We start from the raw sequence: 17,819 nt of genomic DNA, 5'->3' as shown, positions 1-17,819 counted from the left end.
AACGAATAAATGAGTTAATTTAATAGATATTTATTTTGATTCTCCTAAAACTATGTTTTGGCATATTGCTGTTGCGAGTGCGCCCTCTAGCGGAGTTGCATGCAGTACTTTGTGCAGCAGAAAAGTATGCTATAGATTTAGCTGAAGTGATTCAAATAAAACAGCAGCTGATGCTTTAGCATCAGTTCTCTGAAGAATTCTAGCTCTAATTAAATACATTTATCATCTATATATCTCACCTATCACCGCCAATTATTTTCAAGCAGAATTTTGAGCTTTCTGAAAAAAAAAGAAGAGAACAGTTTTCCCATATCTGTCTGCTTTTATTACGATTTCTTTCTCACTAGCATAAAATGCAAACTGTTTGCTTATTCAAGGTGTACTTTGAGCTCAAATTGCTTTCAATTAGTGAAATATCGCTTTTAAGTCGATAGCCACCACCAAATATAAATACAAAATTCAAATTTTAAATATTTTAAAAGATATTTAGATTTATTTTACAAAAATTTCAAGACGTGACTCGGATTGATTCCGCGTACAGACAAACAGAATTATGGACTGTGATGTGCTTAGGTTATGATTGATTGAATATCGAATAACTTTTAGCTTTGACTATTTACACCTGATATGAAGTAAGGAAATGTTGTACGGCTTTGGGTATGCTATAAGTAAGTTGCTTAAGCTACGTATTGGCGTGTGTGTGTGTGTGTTTGGGCACTGATGTGGGCAAGTGACATTTTATGTTTGATTAATCGTGTATAAATGCTGCGACACTTATGTACAAGCTATTCACTAATAAAAAATATTTAACTACGAACTACTGACTACGATCTACGATAATTTTACAATGGAATCTGCATTAAATATTCTGTTCTGCTCACTCTTTCACAAAATGGCAAAATTTTTACAAAATGTGAGTGTGTGTGTGTGTGGGTGTATGTTGGTGTGGCTGGGTGAGCAATGTGCATGGTTGATGCGTAAATATATATGTGGCCCTGGCCAAGAGCTCTACATAGCCGCACCATTGTAATGCTGGTACATTTCATCCCAAAATCTCTGTCGTTCCGGCTCGGGATTCGTCTTCATGTTCAGCTCGTGCGAGATGTCCAAATAGTTGAGACTGTTCATAACATTTGTGGCATCGATGGGTGCCCACTTGGCAGTCAGCAGGGGATCCTCATAGTTGGGCGTGGGCGTGCTGAAATCAAAAGTCATTGAGGTCAGCGTCTTCGATTGCATCAAGAGCTCAGGATGGCTTACCCGTATTTGGCAAAGTTTGCCCACATGCGCACCATGCGGTTCTTGACCTGCACTTCCATGGACTTTGGATCTAGACTCAGATTCAGGAAGCCAAACTTGAACAGGTAGCCCATCTCGTCGCCGTGACACACACCTGGCCGCGGGATGCCCAGCATGCGCTTGTACAGACCCAGGGCGCCGTCGAAGGAGAAGCGATACAAGTAGACCGGCGCATTGCCGTACTTGGCGTGGTTCCTGGCGGTGCGGCGAATGCCTTGCAGGAACATCAGATCAGTCAGCAGCTAAGGGGAAAGCCACAATTAATGTATACGCAATATATGTAATATATAAGAGATCATTTACTGCTATCATTTCATCCACAGACTCGAGGCCAACGTGCTTGTTGCCCAGATAGAAGGAGCGTATTTCGCGCGTGACTCTGTCATGGGCAAGGCTCACATTCAGATCGTGCGGCACGAGCCGGCCAAAGTCGTTCTCGATAATATTCAATAGCTGCGGATTCTTGCGCAGTCCTAGTGAAAGAGATATATAGATATGATTTAAGAGGATTTACTTCGTCCGCTCCTCGACTCACTTCTGATGAACAGCATCGCCTCGTGCGTGTTGTAGCCCGTCATGTAGGGCACCTCGCTGTTGAAGTTGTGGGCGTCGTACATATCGCTGGGATGCTCGGTGAGGAAGGGCTGCTCCAGGTAAGTCTCCTCCAGCGAGTCCTTGTTCCAGTAGCCCTCCACGACGGGCACGAAGGGCAGGCCAATGTTGTTGCGCTGATCGTCCGCTGTGAGCGTTGTGGGCGCCGCCTCGACCAGCTTCATGGCGGGCACTCGGCGCAAGAAGTCCAAGATCTCTTCTGTATTGTTGGCACCCACATAGCCCAGGTTGGCTGCCAGTCGAGCCGCTCTCTGACCCGAGCTGGCGGCCATGGACCAAGGGTTCAGTGCGGAACCGCTCTGCGAGATGGCCCGATGGAACAGACCCTTGGCCAGTGGCGACAGCAGCAGCAGCTGCACCGAGGAGGCGCCCGCCGACTCCCCAAAGATGGTCACCTGCTGCGGATCACCGCCAAAGGCGGCTATGTTGTCGCGCACCCACTGCAGGGCCAGCACCTGATCCTTGAGGCCCTGATTGCCCGGCGCATCGGGTCCAGCCGTTAGAAAGCCCAAAGGCCCCAGCCTATAGTTCAGCGTAACTAGCACAATGTCCTCAGCAACCAGATAGTCGGGCCCGTAGAGAAAGGAGTTGCCGGAGCCAAAGGAAAAGCCGCCGCCATGCAGCCACACCATCACGGGCAGCTTAGGCTGTGCGCTGAACAGGGAAGAAGAAGAAGAATTAAGAACACAATCTTTATTTGCTGTGAATCTCATATGCTTAGCTGCTTACTCATCCTCCTTGGGCATGCGCGTGGTGAACACATTCAGAAACAGACAGTCCTCGTCGCCCTTGAAGGTGTCCAGTATCATGTTCTTGTGGGGACAGCTTTGGCCCTCCCGCGAGGCATCTCGCACGCCGCTCCACGGCTTCTCGGGCAGCGCGGCGCGGAATCTGCATGGAAGTCACATTAGATGTAAAGCCTTAATTGACTTGTTGAGGCAATTCTTCAGGTAATGGGACTCACCTTCTGGCACCTATGGGTGGCGCACCATAACGCATGCCCTTGAAGCTGTAGTAGCCCCCCCTCTCACCCGAGCGGTACTTCTGAAAGCGTCCACGCACCTTGCCCAACGTGGTGCTGGCCACGATTTCACGTTCCTTCTACAAATGCATGGGTAAACGAGTTTAGATACAAATCTTGATAAATACATTCAAGCGTGGGAACTTCTGCTCCTCTCCTCGTGCCTCATGAATGCGCTGTTTGATAAAATCAATTTTGAATGGCAAATCAAATGTTTTCAGAAACCTGCAGCTCGCTCAGCCTGCCAAGTATCTGCCAGCTGCTTAGCGAGTGTGCCGTTCTTGCACAAGAGTTCTGCAAGAATTTTGCATTAAACTTGGACAGCTCTGGCGTCTACATCTAGGCCATGGTGCAAACATTGCGCAATCGCCTAATGGCCAAAAAGCCAGTTATTAACAAATTTGTATTACAGCAGCAGCGACAGCAGCAGCAGCAGCAGCAGCCGCAACTGCAGCGACTAGCTCTTTCTTTGTTCTTGAAGTTATTTCAGCAATTATCAACGGGCAACTGCATCAGCTTAGACTTGACCTCAGCCAAGCTGCAGCAGCTGCTGTTGCTACTGCTGCTGATTCTTGATGCTTATGTTGGGGCTGGAGTTGATGCAATATTTGCTATGTTCGCCCCAAGGTCGTCGAGTTTCCATCTGTGCTTACCCGCAGAGATCGCACCACCTCCTGCACCACACGCATGGCGCGCGATGGCAGCAGCTGCACCAGCGAATTCGGATGCGAGGTCAGCGTTTTCCAGGCCGTCGTCTCCTGCAAAGACAAAGGTCATAATTACAGCTCGGATTAATGGCAATTTACAAGCGAGACAACCAACTGCGCCTTGTGCAAACACAACTCTCAAGTTCACTGTGATTGTTGCATTAATGTTGACAATTTTACTGTACCCAACAGAGTGTGAGTGTGTGTGTGCTCCAGTGTGTGTGTGTGTGTCTGTCTGCCTTGCTGTGTGTTGCCTATCTGTCACTTTTAATGATGTTAACGGGCAACCTTGCGGCCAAGCAAATTTCGTTTAATTGAAATGCCATTTGCATAACACCAAACAAACGGAGCTCTTAGAGGCGGCAGCAGTCAGAGAAACAGTTAAGTGCGAACAACAATGGCAGCAGTCACGTGCAGCCAACGCTTAGCCATAGATATAGATATATACACATATACATATAAAGATACAGTAATACATTTATGTATGTGTGTGTGTGTGTGTGTGGCTAACTGTCTGTCAGCTGTCACATTTGCCGGCGTGTGTCCCCAGCTGAAATGTATCTGTATCTCAAAGTGAATCATGACACAGTTAGGCCAAACGCACAGCTCCAGTTAGTTTCAAGTTCACCTTTTATGAGCTAGCCATATTATGCTAATTTCTTCTATTATTTTTTGTTTTCTTATTTATTTTTTGTCCCCCTTTTATCTCCAATTTGATTTCATTGGGTCTGCCTAGAGACTTGACCCGCTAGGTGCGTGGGTCTCCCACAGTCTCTGCAGCTTTATCTGCGCCACACAGTTATGCAAATGTGGGCGTAGCCAAAGTCTTATTCAAATTGATTTCCAGTGGCTTTGGCTTAAATCGACTGCGCGGCCATAAAGCCCATCATATTTATAACTGTATAGCCGATATTGTGATAGAGGCGAATTAAATCAACTGAAGCTGTGCATTTGCATGGATTAGTTTAAAGTCACATTTAAAGCAAATTTGAATTTAAATTAGTTTTTTTTTTTTCTCACAGATTATCATTTGATTAGGCACACGAATTTCCTAACTATATCACATAGTTAACATGCCCTGAAGGCCTGGCTCATCTCATTTAATTGGATTTTTAAACCCATTAACAAATGATAGGGGTATATTGGTTTTGTGCAATGTTCGTGTTCGTGCTCGTCCGTCCGTCTGTTTATTTATCCGTCCATCGTCTACTTGTGAAATATTTACTATCATCTATTCTTCCGTCCGCTCATATAGCCATATATCTAGCGGTCCTTCCGTCTGTCTGTGCGTCTATCTGTCCATTCACCTGTACGTCTGTCTATAATGCTGTGCCTTCTACTGTCTCTTAACCGGTCCATCTCTATCATCCATCAGGCAAATCTGAATCTTCTACAGTTTTAGAGGAAGAACTCCAATCGATTTACAGATCCAACAACAGAGCTTAGAATGATTTATGAATGATTATTATATAACTAGTAATATCCGACTGCAACATTCTTGCCTGATTTTTTGTTGTCTATTGTGCAGATGCAACTGACAAATTAATTCGACGTAAGCGTGCACAAATGATGCCATTTACAAAACATAAATATTATGCAAGCACAAAGGCAGCAACATTAACAGCAACAGCAACAGCAACAGCAACAACACAGCGAAAGCAACAACAATGGCAACAATGAGCTCATGGGCGCTTTCACGCTACGCTCGAAATATAAATATAAATACAAAATAACTGCAGTCCAGCAGATCGCCAGCTAACTGCAGTGTAGAAAGTTGCATCTACAGCAACAACAACAACTACTACCGCAACAAAGCAAATTGCATAAATATTTTATAACTTAACAAAAGCAAAACCAGAAAAAACAAGAAATAAAAAATTATTGAAAACAAACCTCAGTTGTGGTTGTAGAACGCTCCATTTCCATTCTGTTTGGCTCGTGCGACGACCCGGAAGCTGAGCTCTCAGTTGTTGTTGTTGTTGTTGTTGTTGTCGTGCCAATCAAGAATTGCGCACTCGTTGCCAACTCTGGCCCATCGTTGGACAGCACAGCCTCCAGATCGTCACCGAAGAGGCTCTCGAAATTCTGAGCCGAGTCTGAACTTTTTTCAATTTTCAGCTTGTTGCCCGGCTCGAACGAGCGCTGCATGCAAATGCCAAAGATAATTAGACCAGTGGCCAGAAAGACAGCCACGCTGGCCAGTACGTAGGGCAAATAGCGACGACAGGCCATGCCGAATGTTCGAATGGGCGAATGGGCGTGGCGTGGCGTTTGTGCAACAATGCAATCGTTGTCAACGGCAACTTGCAACCCGCAACCAGCAACCACCTGCAACTCTGCTACAAATGCGAAACACTCAACTTTGATTTATTGAACTCGTTTTGTCCGCCTTTGTTTTAACGTTGCTCCCTATTGGGCTCACACAACCACAGACACACACACGGACACCGACTAACTAACTAACTAACTAACCAACTAACCAACTTTGCGACTGTTGCAGTTGGCGGTCGATAGAGTTTTGAGTCGGAGTTAGAGCTGTAAGTCTTGTTATTCAATTCTGTGTGTTGCTGCCAAGTATATAACTAGATATAGATATTTCATATATATATTTTGGTACTATTATTTTTTTAGTGCTTGTAATAATTTTTAGTATATTTTTTTCTCTTTTTATTGCCTTTTGTTTATGTTATGTGCAGCACGCAATGGCTGAGTGCAGACGTTGGCATTGTTTTTAACTGTAGTTGCCGTTGCCGTTGTTGTTGTTGTTGTTGCTGTTGGAGGTGCTTTGGTTGTTAACTTCGAGCTGATAAGCGGCTATCATTCAATGTTAACTGAGAGCGAGCGGAAATGTTGCAGTCTATTCAATTATTCATTTAATTGCAATTATAATTGCAGCCAGTACACATAATTTGATAATTTGATTAGCTTATTTCGACTTTGATTACTATATATACAGAGGGATGAGTATATACATTTATAAATCTATTTACATATGTACAGAGCCTAGCCAAGCTCGGCTGATAATCGCATTAGGGTTAGACACACACAAATAGTTGGCACTGCAGCTCACCTGGCTTAACTCTTCACATATCCAATATAGCATTGGCTGCAGAGTGGAAATTCTATATTGTGGCAGAGTAAAATAAAATACCTACAAAATGCAGGCGAATAAAGCAAATTAATTTATATATACTCAAATACTCTTTGAATAAAAAAAAAAAAAAAAAAAAAAAAAAAAAAAAACAAGGAAGGTTAAAGCTGTTTTCACTATGAAGTTTCTTCACTCTCAAAAAATAATAATAAAATTATATTTTATTTTCAGCTCAACTATGTATTTTCATACTCATTTGCACACTGAATAGAGTATATAGGTTTTGTGTTATGTGCAGCCAACAGTCCACCTGTTCGTCAATCTGTATAGATGTAAGCAATTCGTTTCATTGCCATTGCAACTTGAGCCGTTAAATTTAAAAACTCTTCTCATTAGCAACATTGCTTTATTGTTTTATAATGCGTGAAGCATTTTCCGACGCGCCTACTGATGGCTTAGCAAATTGGAATATCTGTACAGCCTCAAGATAAATGGCATGAACTGTTAAATGAAGAGACTTGTAATTTACTTATTTAATTTATAATACCTATATACTCATGCATGCCGTTGGATAAAATGTGTAAATAAATCCTATTTAATATATTATATAATAATATACTATACATGAACAAAGGAGGAGATAAAGACACTGCGCAGTTAAGAGAGGAAGAGTAACTGATAAGATAGCAACGAACTGGCTGGTAAGCGGAAGAATTACTGAACTTTGGAAACTTGGAAAATATCAGGCACCTCCAGAGGCAATTCTCTAGGTTATTCTGTAGGCAACTTTGACGCTGCAAGCGTCAACACCATCGATGCAATAACTAAAACTAAATTCTCACGCGAAAGCTTAAACAAATAAGAGCAACCAAACTCTTAGTTAAATCTTACTAATCAGTCTCTAAACATAACGAATTTATCTACTTCGCACAGTAATTCGTTTGGCCGCTAAACGTGACAAAAATCAAAATTTTGATGAGAGCGAAAATTGCCGATATAGATTAATCAATCCGAAAAAAATTCATCAGAGGGCCGGAATTCAATTTTGACAAAAATGAAATGTAATAGTTAAAAATTAGGTGTCTCTATTATCACGGAATTGTTTATAAATCTTTAGTGAATTGAAATTTGAGACCTATGCCTTTTAGGGGTATGGAGAAAACACTTAAAAATGTATCACGTTTCTCTCTTTGTTTCTTAATTAAAATTCAAATTAAATTAAAAAATTATAACATTGTCTTATTTCCGTTGTCATGTATAAACACACTTCGGTTTTATCTAAAAACATCACTGATTATATTTAACTGTGAATTGGAGCATAGCTGTCCGGTTGGAAAAAGAAAATAGGCCATCGGCTGAGTGATAATAATATCGAGGCACCATTTCTCTGTATTTATTGGGCTTATATAATATTGATGCTTCAGTTTTAACTTTTTGTTGGCACAATCTATTTGGTCAATGTATTTATATGAATAGATGCAACCCATATTTAGCCATATATATGCACATATATCTGCCTCAGTTGTAGTCAAAATCTCTAACGTTTGCACTGCTAACTTCTTCTTCTTCCGAGATATCTAAAGTTATTGGCAAATTTTTCAGCTCAGATTGCGTTCACAATGATTTGCTTCTTTTGTGCTGCTATCGCTTTAGCATAAGTTTTAGTTTTTTAGTAATAATGTAAATTTCAGACTTGAGCCGGTTCGACTTGAATCAGGTTTTTTTCACATGCCCAAAAACTTCATTTACTTATCAGCTTCATGAGTTTGCCAAATATATATAAATATATAGAAAAGTATATTGAGCATAAGTAAACAAATAAATATGAATATATATTTGATATATGTTTGGCATTGGCAGTGTATTGCGCGACGGCGACGGCAGCATTCAAGATCGGATTCCATATATGCAGTCACACGCGCTGGGCACAGATTCTAAAAATCCATGGCCAAAACCAATTGAACAGCAACGTAAATATTTGCGCCTCTATGCGGCTCATAAAGCACGGGTCATATGCCGCAACGGCTGTGCGCTGTGAATATGGCCAATAACGCATGCCCAGGCCCATAAAAAGCATTAACAGCCACCTGTAAATGCAGTCGCAAAGTGTTTTAAAGGCGATAACTCAGAGTCGTCGGGCCGACGGAGTGCCTAAGACAATGGCTCGACGTTCATGCGCGGCTACCTGTGGAGGTACACAGCTCTGTAGCTCTGACTGGGCATTGGTAGCCCCGGCGACGACTGCTCAGGTGTTGAATTACTTTTGAAACGGCAACAAATTTGCGACACGATGTCAAAGTCACACTAGATAAGAGCTAAAGCCAAACTACGTAGTAAGCAAGTTTTTCGTCTCTGGCACGCTTCGCGTTGGCTTCTTTGTTAAAGCGCGCACACACACACACATACGCGCACTCACAAATATATATAAATATTTAGATGGCTATCGACTCACCTTTAAGGTATTGGAAATCTTTCCAGCTCGGGCGATGGCAGTGCCAAACGTTGAGGGCGCTATGGCTATCGAAGCCGTCTCATTGCAGAGCAGCAGCAGCGAGATGAGCAGCAGCGCCAGGGCTAGCCATGGATGCGACTGTCTTTTGCGTATCATGTTGAACTTGGCTCCAACTCTGGCTCTAGCTCTAGGCTCTAGGCTCTAGGCTCTAACTCTGGCTCTGACTCTGGCTTTGACTTGTGAACTGCGACTGAGCAAATAGAAACGAATAATAATGCATTAGTCGATTGTCTACAGCAATCATGTGTGTTTGCAAACGCGCGACGCACCGCACCGCAACCGAACCGAACCGTACCGCGCCGAGCTCTGCTCTGCTCAGACTACTTCTTGGTCAGGGCCAAGCGCGAATGTCAACAAGAAGCAGCAGCAGCAGCGGCAGCGGCAGCGGCAGCAGCAGCTGTGAACTAAGCTGAGCTAAGCATGAGCCACTTGACTCGCTTTTGTTGAGACTGGCGCGGCATTGTCTTACATTTAATTGGCTTGAATTATATTCGAATCTGTTGACTTTAGCCGGCGCTGCCTCGCATTAGCCTAATACAGACATTATTCAATTTATTTTGCTGCCGCTTTGAGGTCAATGCGCGCTCAAGCTTCACGCAAATATTTGCCTGCTCCCGGGCCGCGTGATGAATTAGCTATGCATGCGATGTCGTCGCTGTCGACTCGCCTGATCTCTGCAACGTGTGAATCCATTAGCAGCCGCTTCAATGACGGCGCCGCCTAATAGGAGCAGCGCAGAGCAAACCGGAAGCCATGCGGAAGGTTGTCAACTTATTAGTTACATTTAATGATCTAATTGATTCACAATATTCGGACTAAGGGATCAGAATCTAGAGTGCTAATTTCTTGGAGCGACACTTCCTCTTCCTCAAGAATCGCTCAATCAGTGACTCTTCAGTTTGTCTGGTGTGCGCCTTAGCTGGCCAACTACTAAATGACTTGGGCAACAAACTCGTTTACGACTAACAGTGATGAGACGACGGTTTATAAAAACAAATGTACAGCCACTTGGCATATAACACAACGGCACTAGCAACGGCAACAGCAAGCAAAAAATGCTTCATAATACGCGTGCATTGAATATTAGCGAAAAAAGAAGAAGCGTTAGAGGCTGACACGCCCACTGGCTTATGACTGGCAAAAAAGAGGCAGCAAATCGCCTCAGACAGTGCATAACAAAGCAAATCTGTGAGAGGATAGGTGAGAGAGGGGGACAGGCAATCCATCGGACGACGCTTAAACCACTAACCCACTTCCTACTTGAGCCAAGTGCGACGGCACTGCCGTTGCCGTTGCCGTAGCCGTGGGCCGCAGCAGACAATGCTAAGGAAATACTTGCACTTTCGTGGAAAGTTGTTTGACCAGCTGCAGAAAGAGCGAGAGAGAGAGAGAGAGGGGGAAAGATCAAATGAGTTGAATGAGAAAAATATATTTAAGTGAGAGGGAGGAAGGGAAAGATCGAGAGCCTTGCCAATCATAAATATGTACAAGCCTGCCTATGAATATGTATTCGTCGTCGTCGTCTTCGCATTCGTATGGAAATTAGCTTGAGGTAATATTGCATTCATAGTGGAGACACAACAGCAGAATGCGTTGATTTTGCAATGGGCATGTGTAAAAGGAGAGAGAGAGCAGCAGCAGCAGCAGCAGCAGCAACAGCTGGCCAGCTGCCAAATACCAAATGAGTGGAGCTGCAGAAAGCAGCTGCCTAGAGAGTGCAGCAGGAGAGCGCAGCCAATTGCAGGCCCCCAAAAAGAAAAAACGAGACTCTGAAGCTGAGCTGATAAAACGAGCAAACAGACTGCGTATGCTACGACGACGTGAGCTGCCAACGAATACCGCTATGCGAGCCATTACGTAAGCTGCGATCAAAACAAAAAAGGTAAATATTGAAGAAGAAGCAGAAGTAGGAGGAGGGTAAAAAAAAACGATAAATAAATGAGACCAACAAGAGCTGAAAACGGCCAGTGAAATGAGCTGTGAAGTGGAGGGGAGAGTGAGTTGGAGATAGAAAGAGAGTGAGTGATGAAGAGAGAGAGAGGGAGAGTGATAGAGAGTGAGACACTTATGGCAGATGAGCCATTGATAACGTGATCGAAATGAGTTTCTGCCATTTCGTTTTAGGCCAGCGTGCAAATTGAAACCTAATGCCAAATTTCACTTGACCCCTTATATAAGCAGGTTGTAAACGGAACTAATAAGCCACGTTACAGATATACATACATATATGAAATGCATATATATGTCTATGTATAGCAATAACTGTTTGCATTGGCATACGAGCGTAAAGTTAAACAATATTAAGTTTGACATAGTTAAGGCTAAGCAAACGCGACTCAATGGCTGAGTTGAGCTAAAGCTAATAGCAACAATAAGTAATTATCGATTAACGGTTAACGATTGCACACACACACATACACATGCACAAGTTCTCTACATACAGGATGCTAAACACAAATATCGCACAAGTTCAAGTTTGTCGTCTAAGTCTTCTGTTTGGCGCGTTTCTCTTGCTCGTTTGCGATCTGTGCGCTTGCCGCGTGTTTCTCGTTTGACTGCCGTCGTTGAACTGAGTCTGGGCCGGGCCAGCGGTGCGCTTAAGCGTCAAATCGCTCTTTTCCATGCGCGCTCAAATCTGCTGCCAGCTGCGGCTGTCGGCTGTAGGCTGTGGGCGGGGCAGCAGGCGACGATGGAAGTCTGACAGCTCCTAGCAAAGAGCTTACTTTTTTTGGACTTCTCTGGCTGCTTCTTGGCGCAAAGCTGCGTAAATTATGCACGAAATTTGGCTAGTCGGATTTCTATTTGGCAAGAAACGGGGCAGCTGAATAACGACTGCGTATTCTTGACCAAGATGAGGCCGCGATCTGTCTATCCGCATCGTTAATCTATGGACACGTACAATTAGTTTGTTTTTGGTTTTTGTTGTTTTGGCCAACATGGAAAAGCAGTTGACACTGAAAACCATTTGAGATCAAGGATAAAGCGTTCGTAATAAAGCGATACCCGCCTCACCTCGCCTCGCCTCGCCTGGCAGATGGCAAGGCAAATGATGAGCAAATGACGGCGACAAACTGTAAACTGCTTAATTATTCAATTTAATTGACTTTTCACTAATTGCCCCAAAATGCATTGTGCAATCAGCTTGGCCCTAGATGACAGTTCACATGTGCAAAATCATGCCCCACCTGACCTAATCTCGCTCTATCTACAGCATCTGCACTTGACTATGTACTCAGTCTGAGCATGAGCTTTACGATTGCCGGAATCCGTATTCGTATCCAAATTGTGCACTCAGCTGCTGCTCGGTTGAGTGGAAAGTGTGTCACCATATTGTTCTATACAAATATTTGGACGGGCGTAAATTATTAAAAACATATGTGCATAAAAAACAAAATATAATATAACGCTGCTGCCCCGCTTGGGTAAGCTGGAATTTCGAAAGCGAGCCGGCAGTAAAATTTACTCTGTATAAATAAACAAGAACAGACGCATGTCGCACATAAAAATCAACGTAGAGATCTGCAACGAGGCTAGTACAAGCTACCTGAGAGTTCATGCAACTTTGCGATGCTAGAGCTGAAGTTGTTCTTGACTTGTCCCGTTGTAACTGCCAATTCAGGGTCAACTGACAATCATTTTGCGATGCTGACGTCACTCGACAAAAGTTGATGTTTTTACGGTGGACTTGTTCGCAGCTGTACAGATTAAGCGAAAAGGTATCATTTCAAGTTCTATAAAGAGCAGTTTTACAAGTTTAAAGAAGATTATTTTAAATAAAATCGTTTTATTTTTTTTATTTTTTTTCATTTTTGAATTTGTTATATTAAATTTACAATTGCAACGACTTTATAAATTTGAATTTGGCGCGCATTTGTACATTAAAATTACATTATTTAGCTTTTGTCAGTAGCTCATAGAACAGTAGTAGCAACAAGCTTCTGTAAGCTATCAAAATTGTATTAAGCATGTAAAACAACCATCGTCGCTTTAGAAAGAACACTAGCTACGAACTATAGAGGGCTTACTGAACAGCTATTGTGAATAGTTGGCGTGGAGTTGAATAACTCACTAGAGAGCGCTACAAGTTTTAGCGAAGACAACTGTCGCACATAAAAATCAACTGCAACGAGGCTAGTACAAGCTACCTGAGAGTTCATGCAACTTTGCGATTCTAGAGCTAAAGTTGTTCTTGACTTGTCCCGTTGTAATTGCCAATTCAGGGTAAACTGACAATCATTTTGCGATGCTGACGTCACTCGACAAAAGTTGATGTTTTTACGGTGGACTTGTTCGCAGCTGTACAGATTAAGCGAAAAGGTATCATTTCAAGTTCTATAAAGAGCAATTGCAACGACTTTATAAATTAGAATTTGGCGCGCATTTGTACTTTAAAATTATATTGTTTAGCATTTGTTAGTAGCTCATAGAACAGTAGTAGCAACAAGCTTCTGTAAGCTATCAAAATTGTATTAAGCATGTAAAACAACCATCGTCGCTTTAGAAAGAACACTAGCTACGAACTATAGAGGGCTTACTGAAGAGCTATTGTGAATAGTTGGCGTGGAGTTGAATAACTCACTAGAGAGCGCTATAAGTTTTAGCGAAGACAACTGTCGCACATAAAAATCAACGTAGAGATCTCCAACGAGGCTAGTACAAGCTACCTGAGAGTTCATGCAACTTTGCGATGCTAGAGCTGAAGTTGTTCTTAACGTGTCACGTTGTAACTGCCAATTCAGGGTCAACTGACAATCATTTTGCGATGTTGACGTCACTCGACAAAAGTTGATGTTTTTACGGTGGACTTGTTCGCAGCTGTACAGATTAAGCGAAAAGGTATCATTTCAAGTTCTATAAAGAGCAGTTTTACAAGTTTAAAGAAGATTATTTTAAATTAAATCTTTTTATATTTTTTTTCATTTTGGAATTTGTTATATTAAATTTACAATTGCAACGACTTTATACATTTGAATTTGGCGCGCATTAGTACTTTAAAATTATATTATTTAGCTTTTGTCAGAAGCTCATAGAACAGTAGCAGCATCTAGCTTCTGTAAGCTATCAAAATTGTATTAAGCATGTAAAACAACCATTGTCGCTTTAGAAAGAACACTAGCTACGAACTATAGAGGGCGTACTGAACAGCTATTGTGAATAGTTGGCGTAGAATTGAATAACTCACTAGAGTGCGCTACAAGTTTTAGCGAAGACAACTACATATCAAAAGTGTTGTATCACCGAAAGATCGAATGTATGTGAAATCTACTATCGAAGTTTGTAGCTTGGTTAATTTCCCTATTTTTCACTTAGCAATAAAATTCTCTATTAGCCGTCTGTGAGAATTTTGTATGACTAAGGCGCCCTCTGTGCTGCTGAATTTACACTAAGCGGATATCCTTTTGAGCTGTTAAGTTTACAGAGGGTACCTTTCATATTATTTTGCAGGAAATAAAAACATCCTTAGGACATTTTTTTGCAGGAAATAAACATACCTTAGAAAATGCTTAGTTAAAATTTTTTCCGTTGGGAAATAATATTAGGGAAATGTAATTTTGTTATATTTCCGAATTCCGCAAAGCGCGTAAACTGTTATAACCATCAATTTGTTATATTTATTGTAAGCAATATTAGCTTCCACAGTAATGAATTATATATCTCAAACGGACAAAGTACGGATAATCTGCTTTTCCATTTTAAAAAACTTTTTCTGAGCATTTTTCGATCATTATCTACCACTTTGACATTTTTCCAAGCCGTTTATCGATTGATTTTGGTGACTATAAAGACTTTCATGATTTCTTCATTGGACCTACACACGCAAAGCGTTGGCTTTATATATGTTATTTGGCAATAACTCAAAGTGCAACTCGCCTTATTTGCATCGTGTGTGTGTCAAGCATGCATGAATCACATGAATAGCGCCGAAAATGTGCACCGGCGGCAGTAGCAGTAGGTGATGCGGCCACGCCCCACCCTGGCAGCGCAAATTAACTTAACACTCATAAATCAGCGTTAACGGCTACCGCAAAAGTGTTGCATAAAAAATAGTTATGACACACTGAGTATTTTTTTGTGAGACAGATACTCAAACTGAAAATGAAACGGGTACTGGAACTGGGAACTGGGATCGGGACTGGGACAGGGATAGGAAGTTGGGGTTGGTCCGGCTGCACTGAGACTGTGCCGCCGAGATCCATGCCAAATAAACGATTCTCATAAAATACGTGAGTTTGCATTGCCAACTTGATGACCGCTGCACACATACAAACACACACGCACACCCAAACACACACATTTTTTATGTGCATCACTCGAACCCGCAACGCGCTGCATGCAACATGCGGCCTCCTCTCGCACGCCTGTCAATAAAGCAGTTGGCCATTTGGCCATTTGGCTGGCTGACAAAATGGCGGCTGTCATTCTTGGTAATCAAATCGTAAACCGCTATTCGAGCATATTTCTTTTTTGTTTTTGTTTGCTGTGAAGCGCCGAGTGCATAGATGGAACACAGTCATCAACGTTCCAGGCCCATAATTGAGTGATATACACATATATAATAATTGCCACTAAATGAAAGCATTTAACCAAACATTCGGAATGTTAATTGCACTTCGGATGAGACAATTACGAGTTGAAAGTTGAAATAATTGAGAATATATGCATATATATCAATTGAGTTATTTCATTCAATTATTCAAGCACATATCTAATCAAGTCTGATGACCCTGGCGAATTTTTCTGCTGAATACTCGATTACTTTAAAAACACAATTCGAATAGAGAAGCATTATATATATTATTGCTAACATCTAACATAGCTAGACATTTTGGTTTTCAACACGGCGTTTGGTCTTTGTGAATCTATGGAAATATTTTACAAATATGACTGATATTCTTGCTGAAATGATAGATAGAGTGATGTAAGCTCAATTGTCATATTGATTGTGCCCATGGGTTCAAGCTTGTACATAGTATTAAAGTCTATCTAATTTGACTTTCTCTCTATCTCAACCTCTCACACTTAGTCTATAAATTTCCAAATATAATGTTGTTTTTTCAGTATATAATAGTGAAAAGTGTTTCAAAAAGATATAACATAACCTGTTGATTTTTAATGCACTGTTAAATTTTTAATTATCTGCAGTTTTTCCATTTACAGTATTCTACGACCGGAACTGAGAGATTATTCGTCAATTATTGTCTTAAAAAATAGATAAATACATATATAAACAGCGCCATGCCCACTTGCCAGTTGCATAACTGCTGCACGTGCATAAACGTCTAATACGCTTAACGTGTAAGCGGCGTTAGCTCAGGACGCTTTTAATTATCCTAATGCAGCAACTGAGCTGTGGGTGTGCGTGTATGAGTATGTTTGTGTGCGTGCGTGTGTGTGCGTACTATTGACTGTTGTATGGTGGTTAGCAAGAGACGCGTGTGAATGTGAAAGAGGTTGGCTGTCGCATTGCATTAAAGTCACAACATTCAAATGGTTGGCAACCTGTGCAGGCAGGCAGGCAGCAGTCAGGTGTCGGCAGCGTGATAATGTCAACAGCGGAAACAATAAAAGCTGCCGCTGCCTTTTTGCTTTTGCTGCGGGATATTTGACACTCCAGGATGTGCGCGAGAGCTGGCATTTGAAGGAGACAGCACTCGAGACAGCGGCAGAACAACGGCAACAGCAACAAAGCGAGCGACAGGGGCAGAGAAAGAGACTGAAACAGAAACAGAAACAGAGAGAGGAAGCCAGCATCAAAACGTAAAATGTGTCATTGCGTTTTATACTGTGTTTTTATATGCATGCAGCATCCATAAATATCCTGCGTGTGTGCGAGCTACAACATCGAAACGGCGAAAATAATGATGCCGAAACGTCCTTTAATGACAATCCGAATTCAATAAATAAATAACACATTCTGCATGTATTACAACAGGGCTTGCAAATGCTTTTAATTGACTTGATATGAAACGGGGTATTTAACGATCGGCTTATTGAACCGTTTATTTACCAATTAGTTCATGTTCTATTTGCTTTTCCAGCCGCCAATTTATAAGCAATGATTTTTAACGTCTTTCAACCTCATCACACATGTGATTTCATTGTAATGCCTCGAGCTCAGGGTTCAAAGAATTTTAAATAAACATGTTGCAATCGGCTGTTATTGACTGCATGATATTTATTCACAGCCTGAAAAGAGTTGGCTAAGATGTTAAGAAGAAATCTGCAGTCATTTGAATCGTGAGTAGTCAATACAAGTATATATGTCAATTTAATACACTACTGAGCGTATCTGGGAAATCGTAACTCTTTCAAGGCAAGAGTATCCACAAGTATAGATGTGACCATTGCACACAACCAATATACTCTTTCAGTCCGTAAATGAGTATAACAAGGCAAAGCATTCTGGGCGCTGAACTTTGGCCAAAGAGTTGTTAGAAATATAAAACGTGTCAAGTATACAGAGAGAGAGAGCGCGAGGGAGAGCAAGAGAGACAAAATGAGCGAGAGAGAGCCAGAGCGAGAGAGAAGGACTCCTAGCGAGGGCATCGAAAGTTTAGCAAAAACTCTGTGGCCTTA

At 41.9% G+C, this 17,819-nt stretch overlaps 1 protein-coding gene across 2 annotated transcripts; it reads right to left on the bottom strand.

Moving 5' to 3' along the window:
• Positions 1 to 471: 471 nt before the first annotated feature.
• On the bottom strand, positions 472 to 11,820 carry LOC6575275 (esterase E4). Of its 2 annotated transcripts, XM_015167907.3 has the most exons (9): positions 11,684 to 11,820; positions 9,183 to 9,432; positions 3,586 to 3,690; positions 2,876 to 3,012; positions 2,641 to 2,802; positions 1,835 to 2,565; positions 1,603 to 1,772; positions 1,261 to 1,541; positions 472 to 1,198 (listed from the first exon to the last, which is right to left on the bottom strand). In XM_015167907.3, the coding sequence occupies exons 2-9, from the start codon at positions 9,336 to 9,338 to the stop codon at positions 1,009 to 1,011; spliced, it is 1,932 nt and encodes a 643-aa protein (XP_015023393.1). In that variant the 5' UTR covers positions 9,339 to 9,432; positions 11,684 to 11,820; the 3' UTR covers positions 472 to 1,008. The 2 variants fall into 2 exon arrangements, with proteins under 2 accessions (XP_015023393.1, XP_015023392.1); XM_015167906.3 differs by lacking the exons at positions 9,183 to 9,432; positions 11,684 to 11,820 and adding an exon at positions 5,533 to 6,047.
• Between the last annotated feature and the right edge of the window lie 5,999 nt (positions 11,821 to 17,819).

This window comes from Drosophila mojavensis, unplaced genomic scaffold (genome assembly GCF_018153725.1).
Source record: "Drosophila mojavensis isolate 15081-1352.22 unplaced genomic scaffold, ASM1815372v1 contig_231, whole genome shotgun sequence".
Classification (NCBI taxonomy): Eukaryota; Metazoa; Arthropoda; class Insecta; order Diptera; family Drosophilidae; genus Drosophila; species Drosophila mojavensis.
This window is presented reverse-complemented; position numbering and strand designations above follow the sequence as displayed.